A 17,375-nucleotide genomic window follows, 5' to 3' on the forward strand; every position below is an offset into this window, starting at 1 on the left:
GGGTAAACATAAACAGGCTTTTGCTCAAGCAACACTGTGATTTTTTTTCAGTTAGTCCTGACAAAGGGTCTTGGCCCGAAACGTCCACTGTACCTCTTCCTATAGACGCTGCCTGACCTGCTGAGTTCCTCTAGCATTTTTTTGTTTTGCTTGAATTTCCAGCATCTGTAGATTTCCTCATGTTCAGGCTTCTGCTACTGAGATTGGGTGAGACTAGTGCTACAGGTCATAGGTTAAGGATGACTAGAGGTCATAGGTTAAGGATGACAGGGTAATATTTAAGGAGAACCTGAGGGGGAACATTTTCACTTAGAGTGTGGAACAAGCTGCCAGCAGAAGTGATGGATGCGCCTTTGACTGCAACACTTAAGTACATGAAAGGGAGGATTATTGAGGGCTATGATCTAGATGTAGGACCAAGGGACAAGGCAGACAAGGCAGTTCAGCATGTAGTAGGTGGGCCAGACAGCCTGTTTCTGTGCTGTAATGCTCTACAACACTACATTGTATCTAATGTGAATAGATAAGTCAATAGATTGAGCCATTCAAAATGTTACTTACACAAGTCCCAATAAATATTGGTGGAGGTGGCACAGAACATTCTGCTCTTAATTAACACGGAAGTTACTAGTTTCCTGATCGGTCATGGCATCAAAGGATATGCCAAGAAGGTGGTGTATGGGGTTAAGTAGGATCCGGGAGCAGACTTGAGGGGCTGAATGGCCTAATTCTGCTCTATATCTTATGGTTCCTTTAATGCTGTGAAAAGTTAATTCTTTGAATGGATGTTCTGATACTTACTTCTGGGCAACGTAAAATAACCCTGAGGCGATGGGTCCCAGCACTTGGCAACAGTTAAAATGATTGGCCTTAAAACAGGAAAAGCACACAGATTACTGTTGAACAGTCACTAAAAGCAGTGAAGATGCAGCACAGAGCACAATGGAGGATTGGCGAGGGAAGGATAACAACACTGACAGATTTACAGATCCAGAAAGAAAACTTTCTTCAATCAGGTTCAACCACTCAACGCACGGTTAAGACTTACTCATCCCTCTAAGTATTGGGGGGGGTGGGGTCAACACAATTCATCTCCATTGCCACGTCAAACTGCCTGCTGAGCAATGCCACACCAAAGAATGCATATGGTGACATAAATGCACTTGGATGATAATAAATTTGCTTTGAACTTACCCTCCATTTCCCACAAGGTCATGGCTCTGACATACACAACATACACACAGGTCTTTTAGCCCACAATTTTGTGCCAACCCTTTAGCCTACTGCAAGAATAACCTGACCCCTCTGTCCCCCACAGCCCTCCATTTTTATTTCATCCATATGTAGATGTGTAGAAACATAAGGGTTTCTTCAAATGTCCCTAAAGTATCTGCATCTAAGGATAAAAAGTCTCTGGGTATCCACTACCTGTGCCTCTTTTATTTTGTATGTCTGTCAAATCAGCACTCATTCACCTTTGCTCCAAATAGAAAAGATCTAGCTCTATGTGGAGTTTGCTGCCTTTTAGCCCAGCATTGCACACTCACTCTTTCATTTTCATGCTCTGCTCTCAGAATTTAATGTGAAATTATGCTCAGATGAAATCAGCATTTCTTGTCCACTTGATTTTAGGTGGTCAAGGGCCCTACTTGCTTGCTCTTTCAAGGGCGTGAGCTTGCTGAGCCAAACTGCCTGCCACCCCACACTGTATGATACCAACCTGACCAAAGCTGGATTTGTTAAACACAAGAGATTCTGCCAATGCTGGAAATCTTGAGCAACGCACACAAAATGCTGGAGGAACTCAGCAACATCTATGCATGGGGAAATAACCAGTCAACGTTTCAGACCTTTACCCTTCTTCAGTACGAGAAAGAAAGGGGTAGAAGCAGGAAAAGAAAGTGGAGCTGGGAAGGAGTAAAAGCTAGCAGGTGGTAGGTGAGAGAAAAGGTGGGTGTGTGGTAGATAATGTGAGAAGCAGGAGGGGATAGATGGACGAGGTAAAGGGCTGAAGAAGGAATCTGAAGAGAGAGGAGAGTGGACAATGGAAAAAGGGGAAGGAGGACGGGAACCAGAGGGAAGTGATGGGCAGGTAAGAGAAGGGAACCAGAATGCAGAAAGGAAAAAGAGAGGAGCATGAACTTCAATTTGCTTAACTTCCAGTAATTTCTCACCCCTCCTCCTTTTCTTCTCTTCACTCCTTCTCTTTGCCTATCAGATTCCTTTGTCTTTAGCCCTTCAGCTTTATCACCTATCCCCCTCCCTGCTTCTTACCTCATTCCCCTTCCCAACCCACTCATCTTCCCCATCAGCTGGTTTCACCTCTCACCTGCCAGCCTGTACTCCTTCTCTTGCCCCCACCTTCTCATTCTGGCTTCTGCCCCCCTTCCTTTCCATCCCGATGAAGGGTCTCAGTCCTAAATGTTGACTCTTTATTCCTCTCCATAGATGATGCCCGGTCTGTATTCTGCCATCATTTTGTGTGCGTTGCTCATAAACTGGATTCAGTTTCTTCCGTGAAGAGGGATAGTTTGCCTTTCTGGCCAGAGACCAAGCAGATCATTTCTAGCATTTTATATTCTTATTTCAGATTTCCAACAGCTTCTGCTTCTTGTCAGAGTATTCCAATTATATTCACAGCTGCTGAGTCAGTCGCCCTTCACCAGCTCTGTTCCCTGGATGCCCCAGATCAATGCTTTGAAACCCATTGTCTCTGCATTTAAAAATAAAATCCACAAACTTCACAACTGATCCTTGACCCAATGAGTTTTCAGCAAAGATTCAAATTTTCTCTCCCTTTCATGGGAAGTTGTACTCCCTGACATCACCCTTGGATAGGACAGTCCTATATTCTGTGGAGATATCAGGCTTTCCTTGCAATGAAAGGCGGGAAAGGAGGGGTAAAAGGCCAGCCATTCTCTTATTACTTACCCAGGTTTGTGCACAATTTCCCTCAGAACCCTCACGGCATCATCGTTGCTCATGTTTTCGAAATTGATGTCATTTACCTTTAGAAGACAGGAGGACCTGGAGTGAGTAACCCACTCAATATGAAAACTTGCCCACACCCAGGAATCATTATAAGTATGTTTCAATAGTAAACAGAGCTATCCCAGAACAAGATCAGCTGAATAGTGTGCGAACAGCTAATTGTGCCTCCACTGCTACACAGATTGAAAAGGTCAGGGTGTTGGGGCCAGAGGCAAGGGAGGGCTGCACTCGATGTACTTGTGCATGGAATGGTGTCTGGATGGCACACACAAGGTTTTCACTGTATCTCAGTACATGTGACAATGAATTGTCTGTCTGTTATATCCAACTTTGATTTGTACAAAGTGGCTGTTGAGGCCAAGCTGAGAGTGATATGGGTGTTCATCATAAGGATGTGGAAACTGTTCTGGATCTGGTAGTGGAACCACTGCTATAGCTTTCCTTTTTCGGGAAGCGAGCAGTTCTGCTCAATGTCTCTCCTCTAGGTTGTTGTGAGTGATTCTAATCGAGACACACTAACCACTCTGGTCTTGCACTCCCTGCTCCAGTTGTTTGGGAATGTGTGTAATAAATCAAAAGAAATAGCAGTAACATGACACAAAACCACATTGTCCCAAAGGTCCCTGTTTTGAGCTCCAGTTGTGATATCTGTAGCTAGAATAGGGTGTGGATGGGTTTTAAGGTGAGGAACAGGTAAATGATACCAGGCCTCAGCTTCCTTGCTGAAAGGTAAAAACCCAAGCAAGCAGCAATCTTCTCCCTTTGTGACACTCTGGAGGCCATGGGCGAAGTCAAGAGCTATCAGGTTTGATCCAGGCTCACCCAAACAATAAAGGTGCCCACTAATGCCCACAAGGCTCATACAAGGAACAACTCTACCTCGGAGTAGATCATTGAGAGCACTATTGGGGATTAGCTTTACTTGTCACATGTACCACATCAAAACACAATGATGTGTGATGTTTGTGTCAACAACCACAGTTCAAAGACTGTGCTGGGGGCAGCCCGCAAGTGTCAGCACACTTCTAATGTCAACACAGCATGCTCACAACTTTACTAACCTTAGCCTATACATCTCTGGGATGTCAGAGAAAACCACACCAGCTACAAGGGGATATACAAACTCCAGCTGTCGAATTTAAACCTACATCACTGGCACTGGAACAGGGTTATGTTAGCCGCCATCTACCGTGGAGGTTAGGAGCCCACACTGTCAACAGGCGTGTGATGGCTACAAGGCTTCTTCCATCTCCATCGGGCAGAAGATATAAAAGCCAGAAAGCACATACTACTAGGCTCAAGGACAGCTCCTAATCCACTGATATCAGACTCTTAAATCAATCTTGTTATGATCTTGCATTTTACCTGCACTGCACTTTGTCTGTTCCTGTTACACTTAATTCTGCATTCCGTTATTGCTTACTTTACTCTAGCTCGATATAATGATCTGATCTGTAGGAACAGTACACAAAACAAGCTTTTCACTGTACCTTGGTACTTGACAATAGTAAACCAAATCCCAGAACACTGCTTAATTACAATACTGTGGCCACCCACTTCCCAGCGCACTCGAACCAGCTTACAAAGCGGCGGGCGCCGGCATTGAGGCAGGTCCCAAAGAGGGCGCCAAGCCTGCTTCACCAGCAAGAGGAAGAGCCCATGCGCGGGACGGGACTGTGAATATGCGCCCCCCTACAGCATTCCCGCCCAGGGAGGGCGGGATCAGGAAGGCTTTAAAGCGAGGCCGCGAAGTTTGAATAAACCTCTTTTGTAACTGCAGCTCACCAACTCCGTGTCGTTATTGTAGCACTGCGTGTAGCACACCGCTACAGTTGGTGACCCCAATGGCCCAAACGATATTTGGACTGGAGATGAACGACGCCGCATCTGTTCATGCAGTTTCATTAAAACTGCCAAGCTTCTGGACGCTGCAACCTCACCTATGGTTCCAGCAAACAGAAGCCCAATTCCACATTCGGCAGATAACCTCGGATGCCACACATTACTACTACGTGGTGAGCTCCCTCGACCAGGAGACAGCTGCCCAGGTTGAGGAGTTCATACATTCGCCCCCAGCGGACGGAAAATACTCAGAATTCAAAGCCTTGCTCATAAGGACTTGTGGACTCTCACGGCACGAGCACTGCACCTGGATGGTTTGGGGGACAGGCCACAGTTGGTTTTGATGAACAAGATGCTGTCCCTGGCTGGAGGTCAAAAGCCCTGCCTCATGTTTGAGCAGGCATTCCTGGAGCAGCTGCCCGAGGACATACGCCTGCTGCTGTCTGACGCGGATTTCAGCGACCCTCGGAAGGAGGCGGCCTGGGCGGACGTGCTGTGGAAAGCCAAGAAGGAGAGTGGGGCGTCCGTCGCACAGATCACCAGGCCATGCTCCCAGCAGCAAACCAGACCAGGCCCGGCCGCAGAGCCCGCTAACCCCAGAGGCAGGGGTGAGGAGACCAACGAACAATGGTGCTTCTACCACCAGCAGTGGGGCGCTGTAGCCCGCCCTGCAAGTTCCTGGGAAATGCCAGGGCCAGCCGCCGCTGATGGCTACGGCGGCTGGTCATCAGGATAGCCTTCTGTATGTCTAGGACAAGCAGTCGGGATGCCGCTTTTTAGTCGACATCAGCGTCGAGATCAGTGTCTTACCTCTGACGAGTTACCACACCCGCAACAGAGAACCGGGTCCCACCCTGAGCGCCGCGAACGGCAGCACAGTAAGGACCTACAGCACCCGTACGGTGCGGCTACAGTTCGGCTCCAGCCGGTTCACGTGGGACTTCACACTGGCTGCCGTAGCCCAACCGCTCCTGGGAGCGGATTTTTTGCGAGCTCACAGCCTACTGGTCGACCTGCCCAGGAAGAGACTGGTCCACACCGAGACCTTTCAAATGTTCTCCCTGGGTGAAGCCCAGATGCCATCTGGCATCACACCTAGACCCCATCACGCTGTTCGACAATGACTTCACCAGAGGCCTGGCGGATTTCCCATCGGTTCTGGCACCGCAGTTCACGGCAGCCATGCCCAGACACGGCGTACAGCACCATATCCCGACACAAGGGCCACCCCTCCACGCCCGTGCTCGAAGGCTTCCCCAGGACAAGCTCCAGCTGGCAAAGGAGTTCCAAGAGGATGGAGAAATTGGGGATCATACGGCGGTCCAACAGCCTATGGGCCTCCCGCCTGCACATGGTACCCAAAGCAACAGGGGGCTGGAGACCATGCGGCAACTACCGCAGGCTGAACGAGGCTACAACACCCGACCGCTACCTTGTGCCGCACATTCAGGACTTTGTAGCAAACCTGCACGGTGCACGGATCTTCTCCAAGGTAGACCTCATCCGGGGATATCATCAAATCCTGATGCATCCGGATGACGTCCCCAAAATGGCACTCATCACCCCTTTCGGCCTAAAGAATGCCGCACAGACGTTTTAGCGGTTAATGGACACGGTGGGACTTGACCTGGACTTTGCTTTCATCTAATTGGACGACATCCTCATAGCCAGCAGCAGTCGTCAGGAGCATCTGTCCCACCTTCGTCAACTCTACGCCCAACTGAGTGATTACGGCCTGACAATCAACCCGGCCAAATGCCAGTTCGGGCTCGACACCATCGACTTCCTGGGCCACAGGATTACTAAAGACGGGGCAACCCCTCTGCCCTCCAAGGTAGACGCGGTCCGCCATTTCCCCCGACACAACACAATCAAAAGCCTTCAGGAATTCGTGGGTATGGTGAATTTCTACCACCGCTTCCTCCCTTCAGCTGCCCGAATCATGAGCCCCCTGTTTGCCCTGATGTCGGATAAGGGCAAGGACATTACCTGGGATGAGGAGTCCGCCACTGCTTTCATTAAAACCAAAGAAGCCTTGGCAAATGCCACAATGCTAGTGCACCCCAGAATGGACGTCTCTACCGCCCTCACAGTGGACACATTCAACACGGCAGTCGGTGGAGTGCTGGAACTATTCATCAAGGGTCGCTGGCAACCTCTGGCGTTTTTCAGCAAACACCTACAACCACCCGAGCGCAAATACAGTGCTTTCGACTGGGAACTGTTGGTGCTATACCTGGCAATCCGGCATTTCAGTTACTTCTTAGAAGGTAGGCCCTTCACCGCATTCGCGGACCACAAACCGCTTACCTTTGCGTTCACGAAAGCATTCGACCCTGGTCGTCCTGCCAGCAGCGACATCTGTCCTACATCTCCGAATACACGACGGATGTCCGGCATGTCTCGGGAAAGGACAATGTTGTGGCTGACGCCCTCTCCCGCCCTAATATCCAAGCCCTGTCCCAAGGGGTAGACGATGAAGCACTGGCGGAGGCGCAGCAGGCAGACGAGGAGATCCCTAGTTATAGGACTGCAGTCTCCGGTTTGCAGCTCCAGGACCTCCCTGTAGGCCCAGGTGAGAGAACCCTACTCTGTGACATCACCACCGGCCAACTCCGTTCCGTCATCCCGGCAGCCTGTCGGCGGCGCGTTTTCAACTCCATTCACAACTTAGCGCACCCCTCCATCAGGACAACCGTCTGGATGGTAGCCTACAGGTTCATTTGGCATGGACTCCTCAAGCAGGTCAGTGAATGGGCCAGAACGTGTATGCACTGCCAAACAGCCAAGGTGCAGCGGCACACCAAAGCTCTGCCGCAGCAGTTCCACCCCACCCGCCTGAGTTTTGACCACATTCATGTGGATATTGTGGAGTGCCGGTGTCGCGAGGAGCACGGCACCTCCTGACTATCGTGGACCGGTTCACAAGAAAGACGGCCAGAGGCGGTCCCGCTCACCGACACCACCTCCGAATCTTGCGCCCGGGCACTGATTGCTACCTGGGTATCTCGCTTTGGTGTACCGACCTACATTACCTCCGACAGAGGCGCCCAGTTCACCTCCAGCCTGTGGTCAGCTATGGCCAGCCTTCTGGGGACACAGCTGCACCACACAACTGCCTACCACCCACAGTCGAACGGACTAGTGGAGCGTTTCCACCATCACCTGAAGTCGGCTCTCATGGCCTGCCTCAAAGGGCCTAACTGGGTGGACGAGCGAGCTCCCCTGGGTCCTGCTCGGAATCCGCACGGCGCCCAAAGAGGATCTGCACGCCTCGTCGGCTGAGTTGGCATACGGCGCACCCCTGGTTGTCCCAGGAGAGTTCATACCAGCCCCAAGGGGGCAAGAGGAAGAACCCACAGCAGTCCTGGGCAGACTGCGTGACAGGCTCGGTAACCTGGCCCCCATACCCACTTCGCAGCATGGGCAGAACCCGACCTGCGTACCCAAAGACCTGCAAAACTGTAAGTTTGTTTTTGTACGACGAGGCCGACATCTACACTCCACTGCTACAGCGGCCCTACAAGGGGCCGTTTAAGGTGATCAGAAACAACGGGTCCACATTCGTGCTGGACATTGGGGGGGAAAGAGGTGGTTTTCATGGTGGACCAACTCAAACCAGCCCATGTGGACTTGGCATAGCCGGTCGAGATTCTGGCACCGCGGCGCCGAGGCAGACCTCCCAAACAGAGTCTGACCCAGACTGTGAACATTGGGGGGTATATCGCCGGCTCTGGGGGGGGGGGGGGGGGTGGTTATGTGCGACCCACTTCCCAGCGCACTCGAACCGGGCTCACAAAGCGGCGCGCACCGGCATTGAGGCCGGTCCCAAAGAGGGCGCCAAGCCTGCTTCACTAGCAAGGGGAAAAGCCCGCGCGCGGGACGGGACTGCGAATACAGCATTCCCACCTGGGGAGGGTGGGATCAGGAAGGCTTTAAAGCGAGGCCGCGAAGTTTGAATAAACCTCTTTTGTAACTGCAGCTCACCGACTCCGTGTCGTTATTGCAGCGCTGCACGTAGCACACCGGTGCCACATACAATACTGCCACATTTCTCAATTACGATCTCCTCATACAGACTGGCTCATCAAACATGGTGAGTTTCACTTCAGCTTCAGGGGAGCCTGTCTTTAGATTCCATTGGTGAAATTCCCAAATTACCTGTAACAGCATGTCCCCGGGTTCAATCCTCCCATCCGCTGCCACTGCTCCTCCTTTCATTATTGAGCCAATGTAAATCCCTCCGTCGCCTCGCTCGTTGCTCTGACCGACAATACTGATGCCCAAGAAGTTGTACTTCTCTGGAGATGGTTAGAGATAGAAAGGTTATTTCTCTTCTATTCATGATCAAGGCACTCTTGAGCATGCAATGAGAAATCTTAATTATCTATACAATTTCTAAAAATAGAAGAGGCCTGAATGACTCTTCAAGCCTCCTCAGCCATTGTACGGAATGGCAGAGGAGCCTTGCGGGATCACCATTCAGTACAATAGCTGATCTATGTCCTTCAGCTCCACCTTCCTACCTGCCCTTATATTTCACATTGAATATATTCAAAGACAAAGCCTCTATTCTGAGGTACAGGAATTTCAAAGGCTCCCTACCCACAGGGACAAAATTCCTATTAATTTCAATAATAAACAGGCAATACCATACCTTGAGACTATGCCCCTTTAGTTCTGGAATACTTCATCAGTGGGAACACACTCAACAAAAACCTCAGAATCTTACTTTTCAGTGAGGTAACCTCTAATTTAGCTGCACAGTAACTGAATCTGCTCAGTCTTGTCACATACAGTACAGTAATGAGCCCTCTGTCCCATATTAAGTCTGTATCCTTCTTTCATACTCTATTACTTATCAAAATGTCTCTTCAATGGTGTAATAGTATCTGTATCTGCCATCTCCTCTAGCAGCTCGTTCCATATAACCACCACTGCCTGGGAAGAAACCTACCTCTCATCTTTAAATTTCTCCCCCGAGTCTTTCAGTTTTACATAGCACTGTGCAGGCCGCTTGGCCAACATTGTACAGTGCCCAGTACAGCACCAGACAGATTATTTACCTACAATGACGTAGAACAGTACAGCACCGGGCAGACTATTTACCCACATTGACGTAGAACAGTACAGCACCGGGCAGACTATTTAGCCCATTGATGTGCCAATCTTGATGCAAATTTACACTAAGTGCCCTCCTCCTCCTCTGTATCATCCATGTCCTTCCATTCAGAATCAAGTTTAATATCACCAGCATACATTGTGAAATTCGTCTTTGCACCAGTATGCAATACATAATAATAGAAGGAAAAATGTGAGTGACTGTGTGTGTTTGCGCATGCACAAGTACATGCACGTACACACACACAGATCCACATATATATCTAATGGCATTGAGGAAAGTGTTTCTAAATCATTGAATGTGTGTCTTCAGGCTAATGTACTTCCTTCCTGATGTTAGCAATGAGAACAAGGCATGACCTGGGTGATGGGTGTCCATAATGCCGGATGCACCTTTCTGAGGCATCACTCCTAGAAGATATCCTGGACACTACTGAGGCTAGTGACCATGATGGAGCTGACTTAAGATTACAAGTGCCTGTAGATCATTTCAAACCCTCATCCCCCTCATATCCTTATCCACGAGAGATGGGTTCCGGGACCCCTCGCGGACACCAAAAAGCACAAATGCTCAATCCCTTATTTAACCTGTCTCAGTGCAGTGGTCTTTAGGACCCAGCGGAACCCTGAATCCGCAGTGTTTCTGTTCACGAAAATTAAGTGGAAATAGTTAAGCGATCGGAAAAAGGTGAAAAAGCCATTGGTCATTGGAAAAGTGTCAGGCTACAGTTGGTCAATGATCAGAACAACTTTAAAGGTTAAAATGAGAAAGGCTGTGCCCTGATGAACGCTACAAGTATTACTATGCAACGCAGTGGTTTAATTATTGAAATACATATGTTTCTTAAGTGTTTTATATGCATAGAAAGGTAAAATATATACTATATACTAAGACAAACGTTTGATTAACTGACGCTAAATAATACTGGATGTAGCTGTTCCGACTTCCTTAGTAAGAGAAGTTCCAGTTTCTTTCGATCCCGATCCACAGTAACCTATGCACATCCTCCCGCATACTTTAAATCATCTCTATATTACTTATAATACCTAATACAATGTAAATGCTATCTAAATAGCTGCTATACTACATTGCTTAGGGAATAATGACAAGAAAAAAAGTCTGTACATGCTCGAACAAGTGTTGGAAGAGCACTTCTGGGTTTTCTCAATTCTTGGTTGGTTGAATTTGTGCATGCGGAACTCACGGATAAGGAGGGCCGACTGTACATGTGTCTACCTAAAGGTGACCCACTTACCCATGTTTAGTGTGACTGTGATGATGTTCAGGGACATTGTTGAGTCAGTGACGCTGCTGAACGAGGATGCCTGTGAAGGGTTATAACCAGAGGAACAACATTAGGTGAAGTATAAAATCTACAGAGTGTGAAACTACTTTTGAGTCAAACCATAACAACTGGGCAGGGAGAAGCAGGACAAACCAAGAGAGGGCAAGTTTATTTTTTGTTAGCTTTTATATTCAGAATTTTACATTTTTATAATAAGATTTTATTTTATATCCAGAAATATTAAGATTACCTTTGTCACCTGTACATTGAAACATACAGTGAGATGTGTCATTTTCATCAACCACCACAGTCCAAGATTGTGCTGGGAACAGTCTGCAAGTGTCACTGTGCTAAACCCATGCGATCATGAGGAGAACGTACTAACTTTTTACAGGCTGCCGTGGGAATTGAACCCTGATCACGAGTGCTGGTGCTATTTAGCACAATGTTAACTACTAACTGACTGTCTAATTTTGAGTTTTTTTGTAGAACCTTCTGGGCTTTCAGAGAAAGAAGGTATTTTAGCATTTAAAGGAAGGTTTGCCAGAGGAAGACAAATTAATAGAATTGATTAAAACTCAGGGGAGAAAAAAGAGCACAATTTACAGTTTAGAACACAGCTTGCAAAAGATTTAGAGATAAATATTAAAAGGCTCAATCTGAATACTCCAGGAGCACAGCACCTGAATGGGGCTATTGCATGAAGGTAACATGAAGGAAACTACATCCACAGCAATGATCTTCTGCACTAACTGATTACACATGCGATGGCAAAATTTCAAGTCACTGAACTGGCTGTGATTTAGGAAGGATGGGATAGGGGACAGGGGACAATGGTTTGGAGCTAAGGGTGTCTAAGGAAGATCAAGGTCATAGGGCTGGAACAATCATCATCATTTCTACTTTTGATTCACAAAGAAAATTGCGTGGATCTCTTACACGCTCAAGACGTGCTGGTCGCTGCTTCCGCCTGCGCCGATGACGTTTCAGGATGCGGGATGCATTGCTTTGCTCTGTGGAGCTGCTGAACCTAGGGAGAGAAAATCAAACAAAGTCAAGGAAATCCACATCACCCACACTGCAAGATTGCTTTTGTCTTTCTGGGAGATATTCCACTGTTTCTCTCCTTCTCCCTGTAAACTTCCCAAACACTAGGTGCTGATAGAGTAATTCTCACATTTACTCCATGTTCCACATTGTGCTTTTCCTTCTCTTGTTCATCTCCTGGTTACACCATCAGCTCATTTTACACAGATCCTTTACACATCTCTTCCCTTCCAGAATAGATGAAAGGAAAGTAGCTGGTGTTGACAGTGTAGGAGGTCGTCATAGGTTAGAACAGGACATTGGCAGGATGCAGAGTTGGGCTGATAAATGGCAGATGGAGTTCAATCTCGAAAAAGATTAGGGCCAGAATGGACAACGGAGAAGGGTGGTGGAGAGAAGAAATTACCAGAAGTTAAAGAAATTGATGTTCACGATCCTTTTTACCTTTCCCCATTCTGGTGCCCCTCTCACCCTTTCTCTTCTCCTCACCTGCCCATCATCTCCCTCCTCCTTCCATGTCCGTCAGTCATCTCCCATTAGATTCCTTCTTAAGCCCTTCACCTCTTTGACCTATTCCCTCCCAGCTTCTCACATCATCCCCTTTCCCCAACCACAAATCTTCCATCTTACCAATCACCTGCCAGCTTGTATTTCTTCCTCTCCACCCAACTTTTCATTCTGTCTTCTATCCCTTTCTTTCCAATCCTGATGAAGGGTCTCAACCCAAAACATTAACTATTTATTCCCCTCCAAAGATGCTGCTAAGTTCTTCTAGCTTACTCTAGATTTCTGGAATCTGCAGAATCTCCTGTGCTTAACAAATCCAGTTTTGGTTAGATTGAGGTACAGTGAGGGAAGGCAGGCAGTTTGGCCCAACAAGCTCACAACCTTCAGAAGGAACAATCAAAAAGGGCCATTGACCACTTAAGTGGACAAGTAAAGCTGATTTCACCTGAGCATGGTTTCACATTAACTGTGAGGAAATGAGCAGTGGTGACAGAAAAGGCAGCCAGCTCCACACAGAGCCTGAGCTTTTCACCTCGCAGCCAAGGAGGATGAGCGGTGACTTTATAGAGGTTTACGTAATGATAAGAGGGGCATAGATACAGTGGGCAACTAGACTTTTCCTCACAGTGGAAATGGATAATATCAGGGGGGATAATTTTAATGTGATTGGAGGGAGGTACAAGGGTGATTGTAGGGGCAGGCATATTTGGGACGTTTAAGAGAATCTTAGATAGGTACACAAATGTAAGAAAAATGGAGGGCCACATGGAAAGGAAGGGTTAGATTGATCTTGGAGAAAGTTAAAAGGTTAACACCACATTTTGGGCCAAAGGGACTGAATTGTGCTGTATTGTTCTGTTTTATAACACTACAACCTTTTTCCAGGTTTGGTAAATCAAGAACTAGAGAGCAGAGTTTTGAGGTGAGAGAGGAGAAATTGAATAACAACCCAAAGGGCAAATCAGACTGCAGATGCTGGAATCCAGAGCAACCAAAAAAAATAGCACTCAGTGGGTCAGGCAGCATGACAGGTCAAGAACCTGCATCGCATGTGTTTGGAATGAGCTGGAAGAAAAAGTGGTTCAGGTAGGCACAACAGCAACATTTTAAAGGGCACTTGGACAGGTATATGGTTAGGAAAGGATTAGAGGGATATCAGCCAAATAAGACTTGCTTGGCTGGCATGGACTGTTGGGTTAAGGGCTGACTTCTGTGCTTATGACTCCATAAGCATGGAGTCACCCTTGGGAAAGGTGCTTAGCCCCTCTACCTACACCCCCCCCCCCACCCCGATCAGGGTCACACGAAGCCATGTGAAAAGGTGGTGGATGGTCATATGAGCAGCTGGTGTACATCACAAGTCCTGGTTATGTGATCACTGATGCCAAGCAATTTCTCTGCCTGTCTTGTGAAGACACTGTGCAGAAGGAGGTAATTGCAAACCACTTAAATAGAAAAATTTGTCAAGAACTTGGAAACACCTTGATAGCCTACATTAGTGGTCGCCAACCCGTCAATCACGATTGACTAGTCGATCTTTGAGACTTTCCCAGTAGATCCCAAAAAAAAGAAAAATAAATACATAAATACTGTTGAGAGATTGTTTCCAGGTTGCAGGGTTTTAGTTCCATTCTTTCTGCCCAGTGCGCATGTGTGTAGTTCCTCCGCACTACACAGTGTACTTCAGTGGTCCCCAATCACTGGGTCGCAAGGAAACGATATGAGTCAGCTGCACCTTTCCTCATTCCCTGTCATGCCCACTGCTGAACTTGAACCCACGCGAGGTCATCAGTCGCCTAAATGCAATGATACCCTCGTGCCAGGGATCACTGGTCGGCCTTGCGCAGCCGGCGGGAAGTGCCATTGCTACCGACCTGGAGCGCGGTGAGATGGGCGCCATCTCCAAACCTATTTAACAAACTGAATGTTCGTGGGGAATCCAGTGCTAAAATATTCGCGGACAACCTAATTCGGGCTCAATGCTTCATAAGTATCAGAGCAGCTTCCTTGCTGCGATCTACTGAAACAAACTTTTGTCAGCCGATAGATCCTACAAGGGAGGTGGGCGCGCGTCCTGTCGCACTCCTCGCTCAGTCAGTCGCTCTCTCCGGACTGCAACTGCTGCGGCCCCGGCACGGAGCCCTCTCTCCCTGATCTTGTCCTCTCACCCAACCCACAAGCAACCGCACCTGGCCAAGGCGTCTGGCAGCGGGCAGGTGGGTGAGTAGCTGGAAGTCGGGCCCGGAAGCTGTCTAATGAGGTAATGAAGCACTCAAACCTGCTTCGGCACCCTGAGTCCAAGCACCCAACACTTAAAGGCAAACCCGTTGTATTTTCTCAGCAGAAAAAATTTGAGCAGCGTGGGACAGAAGCTAAGTGCCGAGAGCCGCGAAAACTAAATTGCGGAATAGACTGGACATAAGGAACCTGCTTCAAGTATCGTTATATTCCCGTCGTGTTTAACACACAACTCCTCCCCCTCTGTTGGCCAGTCCGCAAGAATATTGTCAATATTAAACCGGTCCGCGGTGCAAAAAAAGGGGTGAGTACCCCTGGTGTTTATACATTATTTATACTTCTGGGTTGCGGGGTTTTACTTCCGATCTTTTCTGCCTGGTGCACATGTGTGTAACTAATTGATCTGGGGTCGATCTTGCCTTTTACTAAGGCCTTTTACCAACATCAGCCATGATCTTATTGAAGACTACAGCAGGCCTACAATTTTTCATGCTTATAAGTCATAAAAACACTCAGACTGGCAGTGAGATCAGGGGTTACTGAGGGAATGGATCAAAGTTTAAGATATTCAGATTCAGTTTATTGTCTCCGTATCGAAACACTGTGAAATGTATCGCTTGTGTTAACAACCAACAAACTCAAGGATGTGCTGGGAGCTGGCGCCAAAATACGATGCTCACAATGTTCAGCAGAGGATACAAGAAGCAACAACAAATTAAAACAAGACAATAGACAAATAAGCCCCTTCCCTCCCCCAACCTCCTTGACACACACACACACACAAACAGGCCTCTAACCTCATGACAGGCTGCCTCCAGGCCTCAAGTCCTTAACCCTGGACTCTCATATTATCAAAATTTAGGGGAGAAAGAAGAGATGAGACATGTCAGGCCAATGCTGAGTCACTGATCATTAAGGACAAGTAAAGGAAACTAGTTACCTTCTGATACTGGAACAACTGAGTTCAGGTGGCAGAAAGTGTGGCTGCTCATTTTTAGGGGCTGAGGAGAGCAAGAAGGGGGCATAAGAAGGCCTTGGCGAGTAGGGTAAAGGAAAACCCCAAGGCATTCTTCAATTATGTGAAGAACAAAAGGATGACAGGAGTGAAGGTAGGACCGATTAGAGATAAAGGTGGGAAGATGTGCCTGGAGGCTGTGGAAGTGAGCAAGGTCCTCTTCAGTGTTCACCAATGAGAGGGAACTTGATGATGGCGAGGACAATATGAGTGAGGTTGATGTTCTGGAGCATGTTGATATTAAGGGAGAAGGGTTGGAGTTGTTAAAATACATTAAGACAGATAAGTCCCCGGGGTCTGACAGAATATTCCCCAGGCTGCTCCGCGAGGTGAGGGAAGAGATTGCTGAGCCTCTGGCTAGGATCTTTATGTGCTTGTTGTTACAGGAATGGTACCGGAGGATTGGAGGAAGGCGAATATTGCCCCCTTGTTCAAAAATGGTAGTCGGGATAGTCCAGGTAATTGCAGACCAGTAAGCCTTACGTCTGTGGTGGGAAAGCTGTTGGGACAGATTCTTAGAAATAGGATCTATGGGCATTCAGAGGATCATGGTCAGATCAGGGATTGTCAGCGTGGCTTTGTGAAGGGCAGATCGTGTCTAACAAACCCGTTAACAGTCTTTGAGGTGGTGACCAAGCATATAGATGAGGATAGTACATTGGATGTGATCTACATGGATTTTAGTAAGGCATTTGAAAAGGTTCCACATGGTATGCTTATTCAGAAAGTCAGAAGGCATGGGATCCAGGGAAGTTTGGCCAGCTGGATTCAGAATTGGCTTGCCTGCAGAGGGTCGTGGTGGAGGGAGTACATTCAGATTGGAGGGTTGTGACTAGTGGTGTCCCACAAGGATCTGTTCTGGGACCTCTACTTTTTGTGATTTTTATTAACGACCTGGATATGGGGGTAGAAGGGTGGGTTGGCAAGTTTGCAGACGACACAAAGGTTGGTGGTGTTGTAGATAGTTGTTGAAAATTGCAGAGAGACATTGATAGGATGCAGAAGTGGGCTGAGAAGTGGCAGATGGAGTTCAACCCAGAGACGTGTGAGGTGGTACACTTTGGAAGGACAAACTCCAAGGCAGATTACAAAGTAAATGGCAGGATACTTGGTAGTGTGGAGGAGCAGAGGGATCTGGGGGTACCTGTCCACAGATCCCTGAAAGCTGTCTCACAGGTAGATAGGGTAGTTAAGGTTATGGGGTGTTAGTTTTCATAAGTCGAAGGATAGAGGTTAAGAGTTGCGATGTCATGATGCAGCTCTATAAAACTCTGGTTAGGCCACACTTGGAGTACTGTGTCCATTTCTGGTCGTCTCACTATAGGAAG

At 47.8% G+C, this 17,375-nt stretch overlaps 1 protein-coding gene across 1 annotated transcript in view; it reads right to left on the minus strand.

Annotated features, from left to right (window-relative positions):
- The window catches only part of dvl2 (dishevelled segment polarity protein 2), a 96,464-nt gene that overhangs the window by 10,437 nt on the left and 68,652 nt on the right, over positions 1–17,375 (minus strand). The window contains exons 6-10 of the mRNA XM_059975333.1: positions 12,180–12,270; positions 11,211–11,280; positions 8,995–9,134; positions 2,932–3,008; positions 802–869 (exon numbers count right to left, since the gene is read on the minus strand). Of these exons, the coding sequence (XP_059831316.1) occupies positions 802–869; positions 2,932–3,008; positions 8,995–9,134; positions 11,211–11,280; positions 12,180–12,270 (446 nt within the window). The remainder of the gene's footprint in view (positions 1–801; positions 870–2,931; positions 3,009–8,994; positions 9,135–11,210; positions 11,281–12,179; positions 12,271–17,375) is intronic.

Source organism: Hypanus sabinus, chromosome 7 (genome assembly GCF_030144855.1).
Source record: "Hypanus sabinus isolate sHypSab1 chromosome 7, sHypSab1.hap1, whole genome shotgun sequence".
NCBI classification, from domain to species: domain Eukaryota; kingdom Metazoa; phylum Chordata; class Chondrichthyes; order Myliobatiformes; family Dasyatidae; genus Hypanus; species Hypanus sabinus.